This window comes from Rhinolophus hipposideros, assembly GCF_964194185.1.
Source record: "Rhinolophus hipposideros genome assembly, chromosome: 14".
Classification (NCBI taxonomy): Eukaryota; Metazoa; Chordata; class Mammalia; order Chiroptera; family Rhinolophidae; genus Rhinolophus; species Rhinolophus hipposideros.
In genome coordinates, this window is record NC_138060.1 from 180,135 (window position 1) to 196,609 (window position 16,475).

The 16,475-nt window shown below is 37.8% G+C and overlaps 1 protein-coding gene across 2 annotated transcripts in view; it reads right to left on the minus strand.

Moving 5' to 3' along the window:
• Positions 1 to 16,475, minus strand: part of LOC308507598 (ankyrin repeat domain-containing protein 26-like) — a 92,009-nt gene that overhangs the window by 57,866 nt on the left and 17,668 nt on the right. For both annotated transcript variants that reach the window (XM_081072799.1, XM_081072800.1), the window contains 6 exons: positions 15,774 to 15,844; positions 14,464 to 14,601; positions 12,139 to 13,062; positions 10,635 to 10,784; positions 7,453 to 7,523; positions 7,020 to 7,113 (listed from right to left, as the gene is read on the minus strand). In XM_081072799.1, the coding sequence (XP_080928925.1) occupies positions 7,020 to 7,113; positions 7,453 to 7,523; positions 10,635 to 10,784; positions 12,139 to 13,062; positions 14,464 to 14,601; positions 15,774 to 15,844 (1,448 nt within the window). The remainder of the gene's footprint in view (positions 1 to 7,019; positions 7,114 to 7,452; positions 7,524 to 10,634; positions 10,785 to 12,138; positions 13,063 to 14,463; positions 14,602 to 15,773; positions 15,845 to 16,475) is intronic.

Here is a 16,475-nt window from a genome sequence, read left to right on the forward strand (position 1 = left end):
TTTTCCATTTATCCATTGATAGACATCCAAGCATCATGCGCATGTTGGTCATTGTAAAGAATGCTACAGTGAACATATGGATGTACAAGTCACCTCGAATTGGCGTTTTTCGTTGTCTTTGGATAAATACTCTGAAATGGGATATCTGGGTCATTCTTTGACTCTTGTGATAGCCTTTGTTTAAAAGTCTATATTGTACGATATAAGTATTGCTCCCACAGTCTTTAAAAATTATTTTATTTTCATGAAATATCTGTTTCCATCCCTTTATTTTCAGTCTCTGTGTCTTTTGATCTGAAGCGAGTCTCTTGTATGGAGCATATGTAAGGATCTTATTTTCTTATCCTTTGAGCCACCCCGTGTTTTGATTGGAGCATTTATTTATTTATTTATTTATTTATTTATTTTTTAAATAGTTTTATTTTATTTTATTTTATTTTTACATCCCTCACACCGTGAACCCCCCTCCCCCCATTGATTGGAGCATTTGATCCATTTACACATAAAGTAATTATTGATAGATATGTAGTTACCCGCATGTTATTAATGATATTTTTGCTCTTTCCTTTTTGTGTATTTTAAAGAAGTCCCCCTAATATTCCTTGTAATACTGGTTTGGTGCTGATGAATTCCTTTAGTTTTTGTTCTCCAGGAAGTTCTTTGTCTGTCCTATGATACTAAATGATAGCTTTGCTGGGTAGAGAAATCTTAGCTGTAGGAGAGTCTTTCATCACTTTGAATGTTTCGTGCCCTCCCGTCTGGCCTGCAAAATTATTGTTGAGAAATCAGCTGATAGTCTTATGGGTGCTCCCTTTTAGGTTACTAACTGCTTTTTCCTTGTTGGGTGCCCTCTTATAGGTTACTAACTGTTTTTTTTTTCTTGCTGTTTTTAAAATTCTTTATTTACTTATAAACTTTGGCATTTTAATTATGTTGTATCTTGGTATGGGCCTGTTTGGGCTCATCTTCTTTGAGACTCTGTGATTTCTCGGCTTATATGTCCATTTCCTTCACCAATTTAGGGAAGTTTTCAGTCATTATACCTTCAAGTACAGGTTGAATTCCTTCATATCTTTTTTCTTCTTGTAGTACCCCATATGATGAGAATGTTGGTATGCTTGACATTGTCCCCGAGGTCCCTTAAACGATCCTCATTTTTTGAATTATTTTTACTGTTCTGATTGGGTATTCTCTGCTACCATATCTTTTAAATCATTGATTCGATCCTCTATTTTATCTAATCAGCTTTTCATTCCCTCTAAGACATTTGCTTTTTCAGTTATTTTATTCTTTACTTATGACTGACTCATTTTTATGTTTTCTATTTTCATTTTTATGTTTCCTATATCTTAGTTGAAGTTCTCCTTGAGATCACTGAGCATCCTTATAACCAGTGTTTTGAACTCTGCATCTGGTAGATTGCTTGTCTCTATCTTGCTCAATATTTTTCTGGAAGTTTGTTCTGTTCTTTTATTTGGCATGTTTCTTTGACTCCCCATGTTGGCTTCTTCCTTGTGATCGTTTCTGTGTATGAGGTAGAACGGCTGTGTCTCCCAGGACTATTTGAGTGGCCTTAGATAGTAGGTGTCCTGTGGGGCCCCGTGGCACAGTCTACTTGTTAACCAGAGCCGGGTGCTGCAGGTGTGCCCCTTGTGTGAGTTCTCTGTGCTCTCCTGTTGTAGTTCAGCCTCTGTTGCTCTTTGTATGTCAATGGGAGGTATTGATGCTCAGGCTGATTGGTTGTGTGGACTGACCATGACTACAGTGGAAGAGCTGTTTTGGCACGGGCTGCCTCTATAGAGCAGGATTTGCTTTAGCAGGGCACTGGTGTCTGCCCTGTGTGCACTTTGGTTGTGTCTTCCTTGGTGGCATCCAGGTGATGCTCCAGCTCTGTTCAAGGATGATCACCAGTTGTGTTAGCCCTAGGGACTCCTGTCAGTGGCCCAGCTACAGGCCAAGACCAGCCGCAGCCTGTGTCCTGTCTGGGGCCAACTAACTTGACCACAAAGCAGGACAGAGATGGCTGCCACCTGCACTGGGTTCAGAGGTACCTCAAGAGTTCCAGTTGCGAACCACAGCCAGCTGCCACTAGTGCCATCTTGGGTCTGCACAGCAAGAAGTAAAGGAAAGCTGAAGCCACATAACGCTTGTTTGAGTTTTGTGAACCGTTGAGAGATTTTAGGTAAGCCTGCAGCATGAGCCAAGACAGGATTTTTTTTTGGAAAAGGCACTGAAAGCAGCTTGGGTTGGCTCTCAAGTTGGGTGGGGCAGGTTCTCAGGGAATCACCAGGATGGGGTGGACAGTGTTAGCCAGGTTGATGTAGACTCAAGAGATGGCGGCCATCTATGTCTCACACTGCGATGGGTGATGGAGCAGTACAGAAACAAAGGATTCTACAAGCACCTCTGTGTGGGAGAAAGCTCCCTTCCAGCCATCACCCTAAAACCAGAAAACTTAGTTCCTGCCCTTATATCCCTGACATCTTTTGAACTACTGCCCAGTGTTGGAGTTCGGGGCAAATGAATCTGTCAGTTAGTAAGCCCATTCCAAGCCCTATAAGAGAATCAACTGGGACTCTAGCCACGCTTCATCTCTCCCAGCCAGAATGACCAGTGGTTTCCACAGCCAGAAGCTATGGGTCATCTCTCTCTAGCACTGGAATCCTGGGTTAGGATGCCTGGTGTGGAGCTGGGTCCCCTCGCACCCCAGGTGGACCTCCACAACCAAGATATCCCTCTAGACTTTTAACAGTCACACAGGGGTCTGGCGTCAGCTTGTTCTGTTTTTCTGCCCCTCCTACCAGTCTCGAGGTGACTTCTTCTGTATGTCCTTAGAAGTAGGACGACTTTGGTTGAGCTAGACTTCAGGTGATGCTCAGTGATGATTGTTCTGTAGTTTAGATGTAATTTTGATGTGGTCGTGAGAGGAGGCAAGCATGGCATTTACTTACTCTGCCATCTTGACCACAAATCTTCAATTTTTCAATTTTTGATACCTTAATATAATAGATTTCTCTATAAAACTGTGATGTGACAACTCATGGAACTCACATTCATGTAAGACTCCTTATCAACACATTATAATGTCACTCATATGAAAAGTATGCTAACATAATGTGACTTAATTGACAAGAAGTCTAGATAAAAATTTTTTTCAAAGTTTCTTTGGCCACAAGAAGGACCATCAGCACAATCTTCTGTTTCCCTTGATGGGCATGTCTGTTTAATGAAATTGCTTAGACCTGGCTACTGTGACTGAAAGACACCAGCTGGAAAGTACATCTACGTCAATGGTCCACCTCGGGTCACAATGCGATCTTATGATGGGAAATCCTAGGGAGCCTCTCCTACAGAGGACAGGAGGATGGCAGGGGAATGTTGTTCTGCTTAGGAAATAGTGATATGGTTTTCACTGTCCATCAGGAAATTGTCATCCTGGATGACACATCAATCTTTTCTGACATCAAACTGTTAAATCTTTAAAGGCGTATGATTAACTCAAGTGAAGGGAAAAAGATTAGTTTCTAAACTTGTAAAGCTAGAAGCACTATGTTACTATGTAAGGCCTTACTTGGGCATTCATTTCTACTTTTACACTGGCATCTCTTTTCTTTTTCAAAATCCAACAAAGAGAAAAGTATATTCTTTTCGGGAAACATTTGCACAATGATCCAGTATTCGTGAATGACGAAGAAAACAAATTAGAACATTAAAAGTAATTCATTCTGGAGACCGAAAAAAATGGCGGCGTGAGGTGAGCCTCTGTAACGCTCCCCTGGAATTTACAATGAATTGGACAACAATAACTCCACAAAGGACTCCTTACACAGCAGACAGGCAAGACGAAGAGGCCCACTACTGAATTCACCTCCAGGTGGGTGAATCGCGCGAGCGGGGGAGGAGGGAGAGGAGAAGTGCGGACGCAGGACACAGACCTAGCTCAGTGCTCGGAGCCCGCTGCGCCCGGATCTTCCGCAGCTGTGGGAGAGGGAAGGACTCGGACTGCTAGGGCTCCGCTTACGGCCCACAGGGCTGAGGGGGCAGCATACAAAACCGCTGAACACAACGGTCGCTCACGGCAGACCTTGGAGCAAAGACTGAGGGAAGAGGGCTGAAATCGATGGTTTAAGCCCTCACTGCCGAGCAGAGAACGGAAGCCCTAGGAATGGAGACTAGCCGCCCCTTCCCTACCCTCCCAGAGCTCGCCCTGCCCCCACCTGCCCGGTGCTAAAGCGATAAAGTAGCAGTGTCGGATCAAAGGACAGAATATTTGCTGCTCTGAGAACTGTGGACCGCAGCTCAACTAGTTCCGGCAAAGGGGAGGGAGCTGTGGAAGCAGGACTGGCTGTGGTGGTGGTCGCCGCCATTGCTCTGGGCCACCTCTCACAACTCACCCTGCCCCTGGCCCCACCTATCTGGGCGGATCCCTGCAGGAGTAAACAGAACTGCTGAAACATACGCGCTCTGAATCTGGTGCAGAAAGAGCTTTGGAACTTGAAAAGCTCTTCGCATACCTATCAACCTGTTGCAGAAGCCACTCTTGTAGATGTCTAGGAAGAGAAATAGTAAATCAGTGATTGCCATGAATAACCAAGGCAACAAGATAGCTCAGAAAGAAAGTGAAAACTCTCCAGAAAAGGAACTTAGAGATATGGACCTTTGTGATTTAAATGACAGAGAATTCAAGATTGCAATTCTGAAAAAACTGAACGAGATGCAAGAAAACACAGAAAGGCAATTTAATGAACTCAGAAACACAATCAAAGAACACCATGAGCATTTTACAAAAGAGATTGAAATCTTGAAAAAGAACCAAATAGAATTTCTGGAGATTAAGAACTCAATAGAAGAAATTAACAATAAAATATCCAGCTTAGGTAGTAGATTTGACCAGATAAAGGAAAGAATCAGTGACATCGAAGATAGGAACCTGGAATTTACACAGAGGGAAGAAAAAAGAGACTTGAGACTTAAAAGAAATGAAAGAACTCTACAAGAACTTTCTGACTCCATCAGAAAGAGCAATATAAGAATAATGGGCATACCAGAAGGAGAAGAAAGAGGGAAGGGAACAGAGAATATATTCAAACAAATCGTCGATGAGAACTTCCCAAACTTGTGGAAAGAATTGGATCCTCGAATCCAAGAAGCAAATAGAACACCTAATTACCTCAATCCCAACAGGCCTTCTCCAAGGCACTTGTATTGAAGCTGTCTAAAATCAATGACAAAGAAAGAATCCTCAAGGCAGCCAGGGAAAAGAAGACGGTAACTTACAAAGGAAAGCCCATTAGATTATCATCAGATTTTTCAGCAGAAACTCTACAAGCTAGGAGGGAATGGAACCAAATATTCAAAATATCGAAAGAGAAATCATGAGCCAAGAATAATATATCCAGCAAAGATCTCCTTTAGATATGAAGGAGGAATAAAGACCTTTCCAGATATCCAGAAGCTGAGGGAATTTTCTAATACACGACCTGCACTACAAGAAATACTAAAGGAGGCTATTAGACCACCATCAACAGGGACAACTTGTGGCAACCGAAACATAAAAAGGGGGAGCGTAAAGGCCTGAACTGGAATATGGGAATAGAGAAAGTAAGCGTGCTGAAGAAACTGGAATACTCTAAATACTGGAATACTCAAACTTTCTTTTACATAAACTCAAGGGTAACCACTCAAAAAATATCCAAATCTGAAATATATACTGTAATAAAAGAAGAAACAGAGGGAAACATCATAGAATACCACCACACAGAAAAAACAGACAACAACAAAAAGGCAAAGAAACAATGGAGACACAGCCTTACCAGAAAACTAAAGACAGAATGACAGGAAATCCTCACATATCAATAATCACCCTAAATGTAAATGGACTGAACTCACCAATAAAGAGACACAGAGTAGCAGACTGTATTTCTGTGGTGTCCGTGATAACTTCCCCTTTTTCATTTCTGATTTTGTTAATTAGTGTCTTCTCTCTTTTTATCTTAGTGAGTCTAGCCAAGGGTTTGTCGATTTTGTTAATCTTTTCAAAGAACCAGCTTTTTGTCACATTAATTTCTTTCTATTGTCTTTTTGTTCTCTATTTCCAAGACATGGAAACAACCTAAATGTCCTTCGATAGATGAATGGATAAAGAAGTTGTGGTACATATACACAATGGAATACTATTTGGCGTTAAGGAAAGATGATATAGGAGCATTTGTGACAACATGGATGGATCTTGAGAGTATAATGCTAAGTGAAATAAGTCAGACAGAAAAAGCAGAGAACCCTATGATTTCACTGATATGTGGTATATAAACCAAAAAGAACAAGACAAACAAATGAGAAACAAAAACTCATAGACACAGACAATAATTTAGTGGTTACCAGAAGGTAAGGGGGTGGGGGGTGGGTGATGAGGGTAAAGGGGATCAAATATATGGTGATGGAAGGAGAACTGACTCTGGGTGGTGAACACACAATGGGATTTATAGACGATGTAGTACAGAATTCTACACCTGAAATCTATGTAAATTTACTAACAATTGTCACCCCAATAAATTTAATTAAAAAAACAAAAAGTAATTCATTCTCCAAATCTCACTAAAGGGTTTAGATTTCAAGGGAAATTCAGAATTCTGGATCAAATCATTACTCAAATGCCTGGACTCAAACAGATATTTGTAGTCCGATGTTTGTGGCAGCATAATTAGCAACAGCCAACAGTTGGAAAAACTGAAATGTTGGACAAACGAAAGGATAAATGAAATGTGGTATATATCAAATGTTGCCTTTAGACTATCACAATGTTTTTCTATAAAAACCTTACTACAAAAATCATTAATTTTGTGAACTGAGATTTCTTTCTCTGTAGAGAGAAATTACATTACTCCCAGCAAGTAGTATCAACATGAATACAGTACTTTTATTAATGAGACTGTTCTTATTGTCTAAAATATCCTTATGTGCTACTATGACAAACATAGAAATTCCTTTGCAGTATGACAGAAATGAAGAGATTCACTTACCAAACTTGTACCTGACAGGTGCCTGAGAAGCTGTTCGATTATGCCCACTAGCTTTTGAATTGTCGGTATTAGGTCAATATTTTCAGCTTCAAGCCTAAAGTGAATATTTTGACATAATTATTCTCACAAATTGACTTTAAAGCATACCACATAATCGCTGAACAAATATCTAAGGTGCAACTACATAAAATCTTACAATTTGAAAAGCACATGATTTGGCAATTGTGCCATTTTTCTAGTTGTGAATTTTGCATAATGTGCAAAATTAGAGATAATGTACACAAATTATTCTTTTCAAGGTAGCTCAAAGCTGCCATTTTGACCCAGCTTCACACTCACGTGTTTAATGTTATAACTGATCTAATGGTCATACTACACTACACATCTGCTTTATAAATACTCAAGTTATTTTCTGTGCTGCTTTAACTTATACTTTTGCACGTGATCTTGCATCTTCTCAGTGCATCGTGCATCCTCTGGATGTCGAGCTCCTGATTCTTGCAGCTAAAATAAAGAAAAAGTTATGTTTACTGATGATCTATGACATCGGACAATTAAGTTCGTAAACTTGTTGCAATGATGTTGCTCCCCCTTTTTTTAATATATATGATGGATTGTTCATTATGAATTTCTACCAACTGGACAAACAGTTAACCAAGTTTACTCTTTGGAAGTGCTTAAAAGGTTGTGTGAAAAAGTTAAGATGACCTGAACTTTTAGCCAACGACTCATTGCTCTTGTATCACAACAATGCACTAGCTCACACGGCACTGTCTGTGAGGGAGTTTTTAGCCTGTAAACAAATAACTTCATTGCAACACCCTCCTTACTCACCTGATCTGGCCCCCAATGACTAAATATGTCATTACCCAAAGAGAAAGAAAATATGGAAATGAAGGCTATTTGATGACATTCAGGACATCAAGGGTAATATGATGATAGCAATGATGGCCATCCAGAAAAAGAGTTCCAAAATTGCTTTGAACTGTGAATTAGGCGGTGGCATTGGTGCATAGCTTCCCAAAGGGAGCTTTGTGACCGTAGTGATATTCAGCAACTAGGTATGTAGCACTTTTTCTTGAATGAGTTCTCACACTTAATTATCATACCTTGTAGTGCAAATGACCCAAGAAGTCAAACATACTGTATTCCAAGCATCCCATCAACTCTAATTTTAAATATTCACATACGTGAATTACCAGGCTATTCCAGTGATTATGAAAGTTAACAGGCTACTCTTGGGGGCAGTCAGATAGTCATGGAATAGTTTGAGGGGCAGTAACTAAATAAGAGCCAAAATGCCTGGGTTTTTATCCCAAGTCCACCAGTTATTAGCTGGGTGACCTTGAGCAAAATACTTAAATTTTTTGGGTCTCAGTTTCTTCATGTATAAAATGAGACAAGAGTGGCATCTACCTCACTGGGATATTGGGAAGATTAAATTAGGGAACATATGTAATAGAAAAGGACATGGCACACAGTAAAATCAAAGGGTTTGCAGTCAGCATTATTATTGTTGCTGTATTTTATGTTCTAATAAAATTTGATATTTTACACAGATGGGATGCCAATGGAAGTGGAACCAGTGTAAGAGTACACCAGTTACACTGAAATCATTCATCAAACTATCGGCAATGTCAAAAAATGGGGAGCATTAAGCCTAGAATATAACCCCAGTACTAAAATCCTTTTCCCAATTCCAAGAGCCAACAGTACATTTTCTCTGCTTCTAATAATGTATACGTTCCTATGTCTCTGTACACTCAGTGGGTAATGAGTATGGACTACAATGCAAATACCACCTCCTGGATTGAGCATACAATTTATATGACCGTGAGAGGCAGGGTAAAGCCACTGTCATGGAAATAACGGACTCTAGTGCTAAAGCCAACTTCCCAAATGAATTCCTTCCCAGCAACTAGTTCTGTGGGGATGTGTCAGAACTCAGAGGAGCAGATGGAAGCAGCACGCTCTGGCAGATCAGAAAAGCCGTCCTCAGAGCTGTAGTTAGAACGTGCTATCGACCTGTACACCCTGGCTAGCTGCAGACAGGAAGGGCTGGCTCCCTTTTATTTTATATTTTTATTTTCACGGAGAGGGGGAAATTGAGCATTTCACTGAACAATTTTCTATTAGATTCGTGCTTTCAGTTTTATATATAATTGTGAAAAATACTTTCAGAATAAAAGTTTAATTATATCAATGTCTCCAAGGGCAAGTATTGGTTTGGTATAAAATATTTAATTTTATCCAAACAACTGTTGAAGAAAACATTTTCAATTTATACAAGGATAGGTGCCATCATATCAAATACTATTTCCCCTTAGACAAACTTATACATAGAAAGACAGAATTCTCTCTCATGAAAAATTGAAACTATGTCAAATGTAGGGCTTGATTGCTCTGCACAGACTATCTGACAAGTGCTGAGGAACACGAGTTCAATGAGAGTTCAAACAGTCAGAGAAAGCTTCACGGAGAAGCCAGATTGGGAGCCAGAAATCCGGGGGCAGGGAAATCAAAACACTGGCTCCCACCATAACTTGTAAACTCGTGTTCATAGCAGAATTATTAACAGCCAAAAAGTGGAAACAACACAAAGTTCCATCAACTGATGAATGGGTAAGTATTTTGTCCACAAGGTGAAGCAACGTTGGGCAACAGGAAGAAATAGCTAACAATTGATATGTGCTACAACACGGTGGAACCCTGGAAACGTGATGTTACGTGAAAGAAGCGAGTCACAAGGGACCTCAAATCGTGTGATTCCATTTACATGAAATATCCAAAGTAGGCAAATCTACAGAGACAGAAAGTAGATAGGTGGTTGCCTGAGGCTGGGAGAGACAGGAAGATAGGGTGACAGCTAAGGGATGTGGGGTTTCTTTTGGGGGTGATGGAAATGTTTTATAATTGTGGTGATAATTCCACAATTCTCTGAATGTAACAAGAGATATTGAATTGTATATTTTAAGTGGTGAAATATGATATGGGAATTGCATCCCAATGAAGATTAAAAAAAACACAACAATAGTGAATCTAGATTAGTTTCTTAATTCTCTATTGTGGGTGTGCATACTATAATGATCAACATATTTCTACACTTTTACAATATTTCTAAAATGAAAACAAAATGAAGGCAATGCCTACTTCAACTGGTTTGTATAATGAACTTTCTGTACAAGTTAGTCTGAAGTCCATGAAATATATACCAATGCTGTAACCATTTACAAAAGTGATGATAAGAAATAAAACAAATTTCTGAATCGTTCTAGTAAGCATTATCTTCTGATTTTAAATGGCTGCCTCATCCGGGTAATGGACATATCACTATACAATGTTGTGTAGTAGGAAAAAAGTCCCTCGATTTCTATGAGGAATGCTGCCTATTCCTCAACGTTACCAAGGGTATAGACTATAAGAAAAAACATACAATGCAAATAGCAGGATGGAAGCCAGAGTTTAAGGAAGAAGTGCATTATAAAGATAATAAAATTATAATAAATTAATTACAACGAAAACACAAAAGAAAGCTGCCTTGAAAATCAGGATCCTAAAACACTTTATATTGATCAATTATAGATGAACTCTTGACAGTTTACATTTCACACATACCTGACTCCTGATATGCTCTAATGTCTTGAAATCCTGTGTCTCAGCTTCTGAATTCATATGGTAATGTGATCTAACCTCCAGTGAAGCCTCTGACATAGACAGTTTTTTTGTGGAATCAGGTAGCTCTTGTTGAAATCGTCTCCCAAGCACCTAGGAAGATGATTCTGTTAGTGATCTTATAATCACATCTATTAAATTATGTTAAAATTTGCTAACTCTAACATATTAATATAATATGTAACTCGAAAAAGATCACCCCATGCATCAGTTCACCTTCTTTTCTTCTTTTGGACACAATTCTGTCTACTGAATCTGAGTAAGACACAGAAGGTGTTATCCTGCTGCCCACTCACTATTACGAAGGTTACTTGAACAACAGATTCAGCCCCACTCTCCACTTCCCCTGATGAAGCAGCAAAGCTTAACAATCTACTGACATCTCAAGGGGAAATTGGTATGTCGGTGGGACTAGTGGTCGTCAAGTATACATTGTGGAATGTTTTTCCCCCTTTTTCATCACAGGCTTAAATTGACTTCACAGGTCCTCACATATGCAGTCCACTGCTCACAACCTTCCAATAGATTCCTGTATCTTAGAAGAAAAGCGAACTCATTTCAGTGGTCTTCAGGGCCCCAGGTAACGTGGCCTGGACCTCCCTTCCTGCTACACATGAATCCTGCCTCCCCTCACTCATCTGAAAATGGAGACCCAGTGCCAAATTAATAAATCAGAGACCGCTACAAATCTCTTTGAAATGGATAAACTTATGTCCAAATGATAGTAAATGGGCCTTGTGATGAGAAAAAATGAATTTGTAAAAATAGTCAAGGACAATTATACATAGCAGTGGGAAGATTAAATCAAGTAGAGTTTTGATAAAACTCCTCACATTTGTCCCAAATTATGATTTAATGAAAAATTAGCTGCCTTTAAAGAGGTCACAGGTCCTAAGAATACATTATTTGAGACTGAAATAGTTCCAATTTATATCAAATTGACATGAATAAAAACAAAATTATACCAACTAAAATGTGGAAGAAACTACTGAGGGAAAGGGACAGCATCTACACTTCAGTTCATGTGGGAAATCTAGAATTAACTTTCTAGGTAATCCACTTAATTGAACCTTTATCTCTAAAAACTGTTTGCATAGGAGCATTTCCATTCATCTGCTTCATAATGGTCTTACAATGTGGTAACAGAAAGATGAAAATTATTATTGTAGCAGTATAAGACTAAATCATTCATATCAACATGTATCTAATAACAATTTATACCTTAAAATTTCATAGTCAACACAATGCCTTTACTCCAAGTAAAGCACCTCATAGGTCTAAGTTTTGTTTGCTGGATACAATGTATGCTTTTAAGCTGTTAGAGCAAATACATTTGTAATCTCTATATTTTTAATATTCTGCTAGATTCAACATTTAGCCATCATCAAATATTTGAACATTGAATTTTCTTTCAGGAAATGTGAAAACTATCTTTCTGGATACTTACCTCTCTTTCTGATTTATCGTTTTCATACTGGCACATTCTTCCTTTCAAGTGATTCAATTTGCTGACTAACTCCTTATGGCTCTCTTTCAACACAGCATCTTGTTTTTCACATTCAGCTTGAAGCACTTTTCTAAGCCCCTGAAGCTGCTCTTCAATATTCATTCCTGACTTTTCATTATTGTCACTTTTGTGGAACGCATCATCCAGTTGCCTTCGAAGAAGCATGTTTCCACTCTGTAGGTCAGATCTTTCCTCCTTTAGGGATTCCAGCTTTCCAGTATACGGGTTCAATTTTTCTGGTTCCCTTTGATTCATGTGTTCAATTTCCTCCTCTTGACACTGAGTTTGGTTTAGGTCTTTCAGTACAGGTTCAGCAACCAATGTCCTTTCTCTGACAGCATATCTTGTTTGAGGGAGCTCAGTGTCTAAGCTATTGGATTTACTTCCAGGTTTAGAAAGTTGCTGAGAATGAATCTCACTGTTTTCTTTTAGGTTACACATAGCAAACCCGATGTTGTCCACGAAATGCAAGCATTCATCTTTTAATCCCTGGAAAGGATTTTGTAGGTGTCTTAATTGCTTACTAAGCTCATAATGATGGTCGGATTCCGCTTCTGTTTTCAATCTTTCTTTGCTTTGTCTTTCGTTCTCCAGTTGAGAGTTCAGCATTGTATTCTCAGCTGTTGGGACATTAAGCTGTCTGTTATATTCAAATACTGTTTTTGTTAGCGTTTTGTCATTCTGTTTTATTGTTTTTTGAAGATGGTCCTTCTTTTCTTTTACATTTGCAGTGTCCTCAAAGTATTTATTTTCCACTTCCTGATTCTGAGTTTTGAGTGTTTCCATTTGCAGTCTTAGTATGGCGATTTCATCCTGCAACACGTGCTTTTCATGCAACAGGTCTTTCTCGTAACTCTCAGAATCCTAAGTAAAACAAAGGAGACTTGTAGCTAGCACTCAATGAAATGACATATCATGATATCCTCTGAAATTAAAGAAGAACCTAAATGTTTATATAATGAAAAGGTTGCAGTAGTTGGATATTCCACTGAAAACATACAATGTTGAATCCAAACCTCCAACTTCATACAAGCATAAATTCCCCAAAGTTAAAAAAAGATTAATATAAGATGCTGAATCCATGAAAGTGAAAAAGAGAATTTTAAAATCATAAGGGAATTTTAAGAGCCTCAGAACTGGAAAGGCAGCAAACTCAGAAGGCATGAAATAGAAGATTAAGAAGTCTGACTACAATTTAAAAGGTCACCATCTGAATATACACTTATCCCACAGTAAGAGTATTCACTCTGCATACATTTGGACTGATTACATTTCCTAGAATTTTTTTCCCAAGAATACTCAAAAGATATTTTACTTTTCTAATATTTTCAGAGTCACTTATAAGATTAAATCTACTAATCACTGATAAATCTAGGCATTGCGCTAAGCAGTTCTTTATACATCAATGAACTCATTTCGTTATCACAATTTCAAATAGAATGATTAAAAAGATGAGCAAGTTCAGGATTTTTTCCCAGGACTTTGGACTCTACAATAGGGTGCTTGCTGCTCTTCTAGTGTAAATATATAAATTCAAAAGAAGCCTTAGATTTCAAAAAACTCAGGGTAAATAGGCTAAAAATTATAGAGCTCTTCTTAGAAAGTAGTGAGATTATTTGCTGCTACATAAGTGTTGTTTCCTTTTCATAATGTTTAAAGGAGAAATAAATGTGAAATAGGGGAAAATACACTGACTTCTTTGAATAAAATACTCACCAATAAATTATCACTAAGTATGCATCATGGCATACAATTTTCTTCAAAAGTTCCTAGCACTGAAATAGGACTCTACTTGGAACAAATTGTTCCTTTTCTCAAAAGTAGGAGAATGAGATCTAAAAGATGGTCTCTGCACTGGCTATACTTCAACTGCTTACAATCAGCGGAAGTGAAAACTAACCTCTCTACTAATACAGCAAGGGGATGAAACCACTGCCTCCAACTGAAACTTCTGTTATTAGTAACGATAGTTTTGAGATTGTAGAAAGCTCATCGATCCCTGTAAAAAGTATTGAAAGCCTCCCCTTTAGATGACACATTGGGAACGTCACTACTTGACTGTTGGACATAAAAGGATTTCAATCAAGAATATCATTTATTGCAATGGACCAAAAATGCCACTCTCCCTAAAATACACACACTTACACACACACACACACACACATACACACACACTTTTAAAATCCTCTACAATTCCCATATGTACAACATTGGTTTTTAAAATATGTACATACACACATATTTGAAAATGACTAAACAAAATACCTCAGAATTCATTTTCTTAAGATTTATTTCTGTCTCCTTTTGTTGTTGAAGGCAATTGGTCAGAACTGTGTCATGTAATATTTTGTTGTCCTGTTCTCGGGAAAGTGGCCTCTGAGTGTTGTTTTCCTCTTGTACAACCTAGAGAATCGAATATGAACAAAGAAAAATTAGAATATAACTAAAATTTAACTGTTAAAAATCTTAATCTACGTTTACTTACTCCCAAATTATCGGACTTTAATTAGAAAGTGAAAAATAACTTGCCTTAGTCTAAATTAGAAGAAAAACATGAATCCGCAAAACTAATTTTGTCACTGTTTGAACTAAACAATTGGTTATATGTTAAATCCACCCAAAAAATGAAACAGTAGATGATTTTTAATGTCACAGAGGCTTTCTCATTTAAAATAGTTCACCTCACCATGTCTTAAATAGTGAGCCCCTAGAGTGAATTTAAGAATATCTTTTAAAGATTAATAACTGGAGAATAGGCAAACTTTAATTAGAAGCCCACATCATTAACATCAATCAGTAAGAGAAGTAAATTCCTAAATATTAATTCACATTATACACTATGAGTGTTACACATTGTGTTATACATTGATATAATTATCTGTTGCATCCAATTCTAACTTATTCAATACCCACTAGTAAGAGCAGACAAAAAATTAAATCATATTTACTGATTTCCTACACTGAAAGGAAAGATATTAGAAAGTTACTGTTTGTGTCCTAACAACCAAAGGTCCCATCCTGAGAAGATGTGATTCTCTTAAAAAGCAGTTGAGTTGAGTGCATGACCCCATTCTCTCCCTGAATGTAGACGCAGAGTCCATTACACAGAGGTCACAAGGAAGAATACATCTCTAACCTTGGCCTTAGTGACCAGCCATACGGAACTGCACATTTTGAACCCCTGAAAATCATGACTCCTTTCACGTGAGCCTGAATCAGTGGCCATCATTTTTACATGGTTCATAATTTCAACTGTCTCATCATGTGATTCAGTATTTGATGTTACTTTCTTTTTTATTTAAGGGAGTTATAAAAATTAAAGGAGCAAACAACATTCAGGACTTTATTATTATTATTTTTGCCTCAATCCAAAGATAAAGTTGAGCTATGAATATCTATAGATTCTAACAACATTTTAAGTTTTGTAACTAGTTCAAATGTTATAAATATCATTCAGTTATGACCTTTTGACTCTAAAAGGCTAGCATGGAAGGTAATTTCAATTGGACTCTATTATATTATTAAAGCACAGAAAACCATATTATACTAGAAATTTAAAATTAAATTTCACATACATGTGTGTAGTTCTTTTCATTTCCATCAAGCCTCGTTTGTCCTTCCTCTGATGTCATTCCTAGGTGTTGTCCTGCTGACAAATCTATGTATTAGTTAAAACGAACTACTTAGAACAATTAGATAAAAGCTATAATCTTTATAAATACAGAAAATACCATCTTATCAACTGAGACTTCAAATTAAGCGTCATCTTTTCCTGAATATTTACTTTACTTAAGAAATACTTCTAATTAGCTAACACTTCTAATTAGCTAACAAACCATTTGGGAAATATGAGATGTCACAAAGTGAAAGGCATACAAACATGTCAAAAATTCATCCACAAATTCATTCAATGAACATCGATAGAAAAACAATCAGAAAAAAACCCTACAATTTAGAAATGCAGTACAAACACATCGAGTTGCACTATATACTCTGTTCTCTACCTCGTAATATACCTTTTGAACAACACCCTAAGATTCAACTGCAATGTCATTCATTGTTTCCAGAATGACTTACTTCTGATGCATTTATCAGTGTACACCCTTCCTTATATCTGAAATGTTTTCCTCTACTATTCTGAAAATTTCTTTTCACCTTTGAGGATTCAGCACTGGGGTTTAAGGAAGAAGACAGAGAAGAGGAGACAGACTGCGGACACAGCTGAGATTCCCATCACTGCTGGGAAAGTCAATTCTAAAATATATAAAGCCATAGAA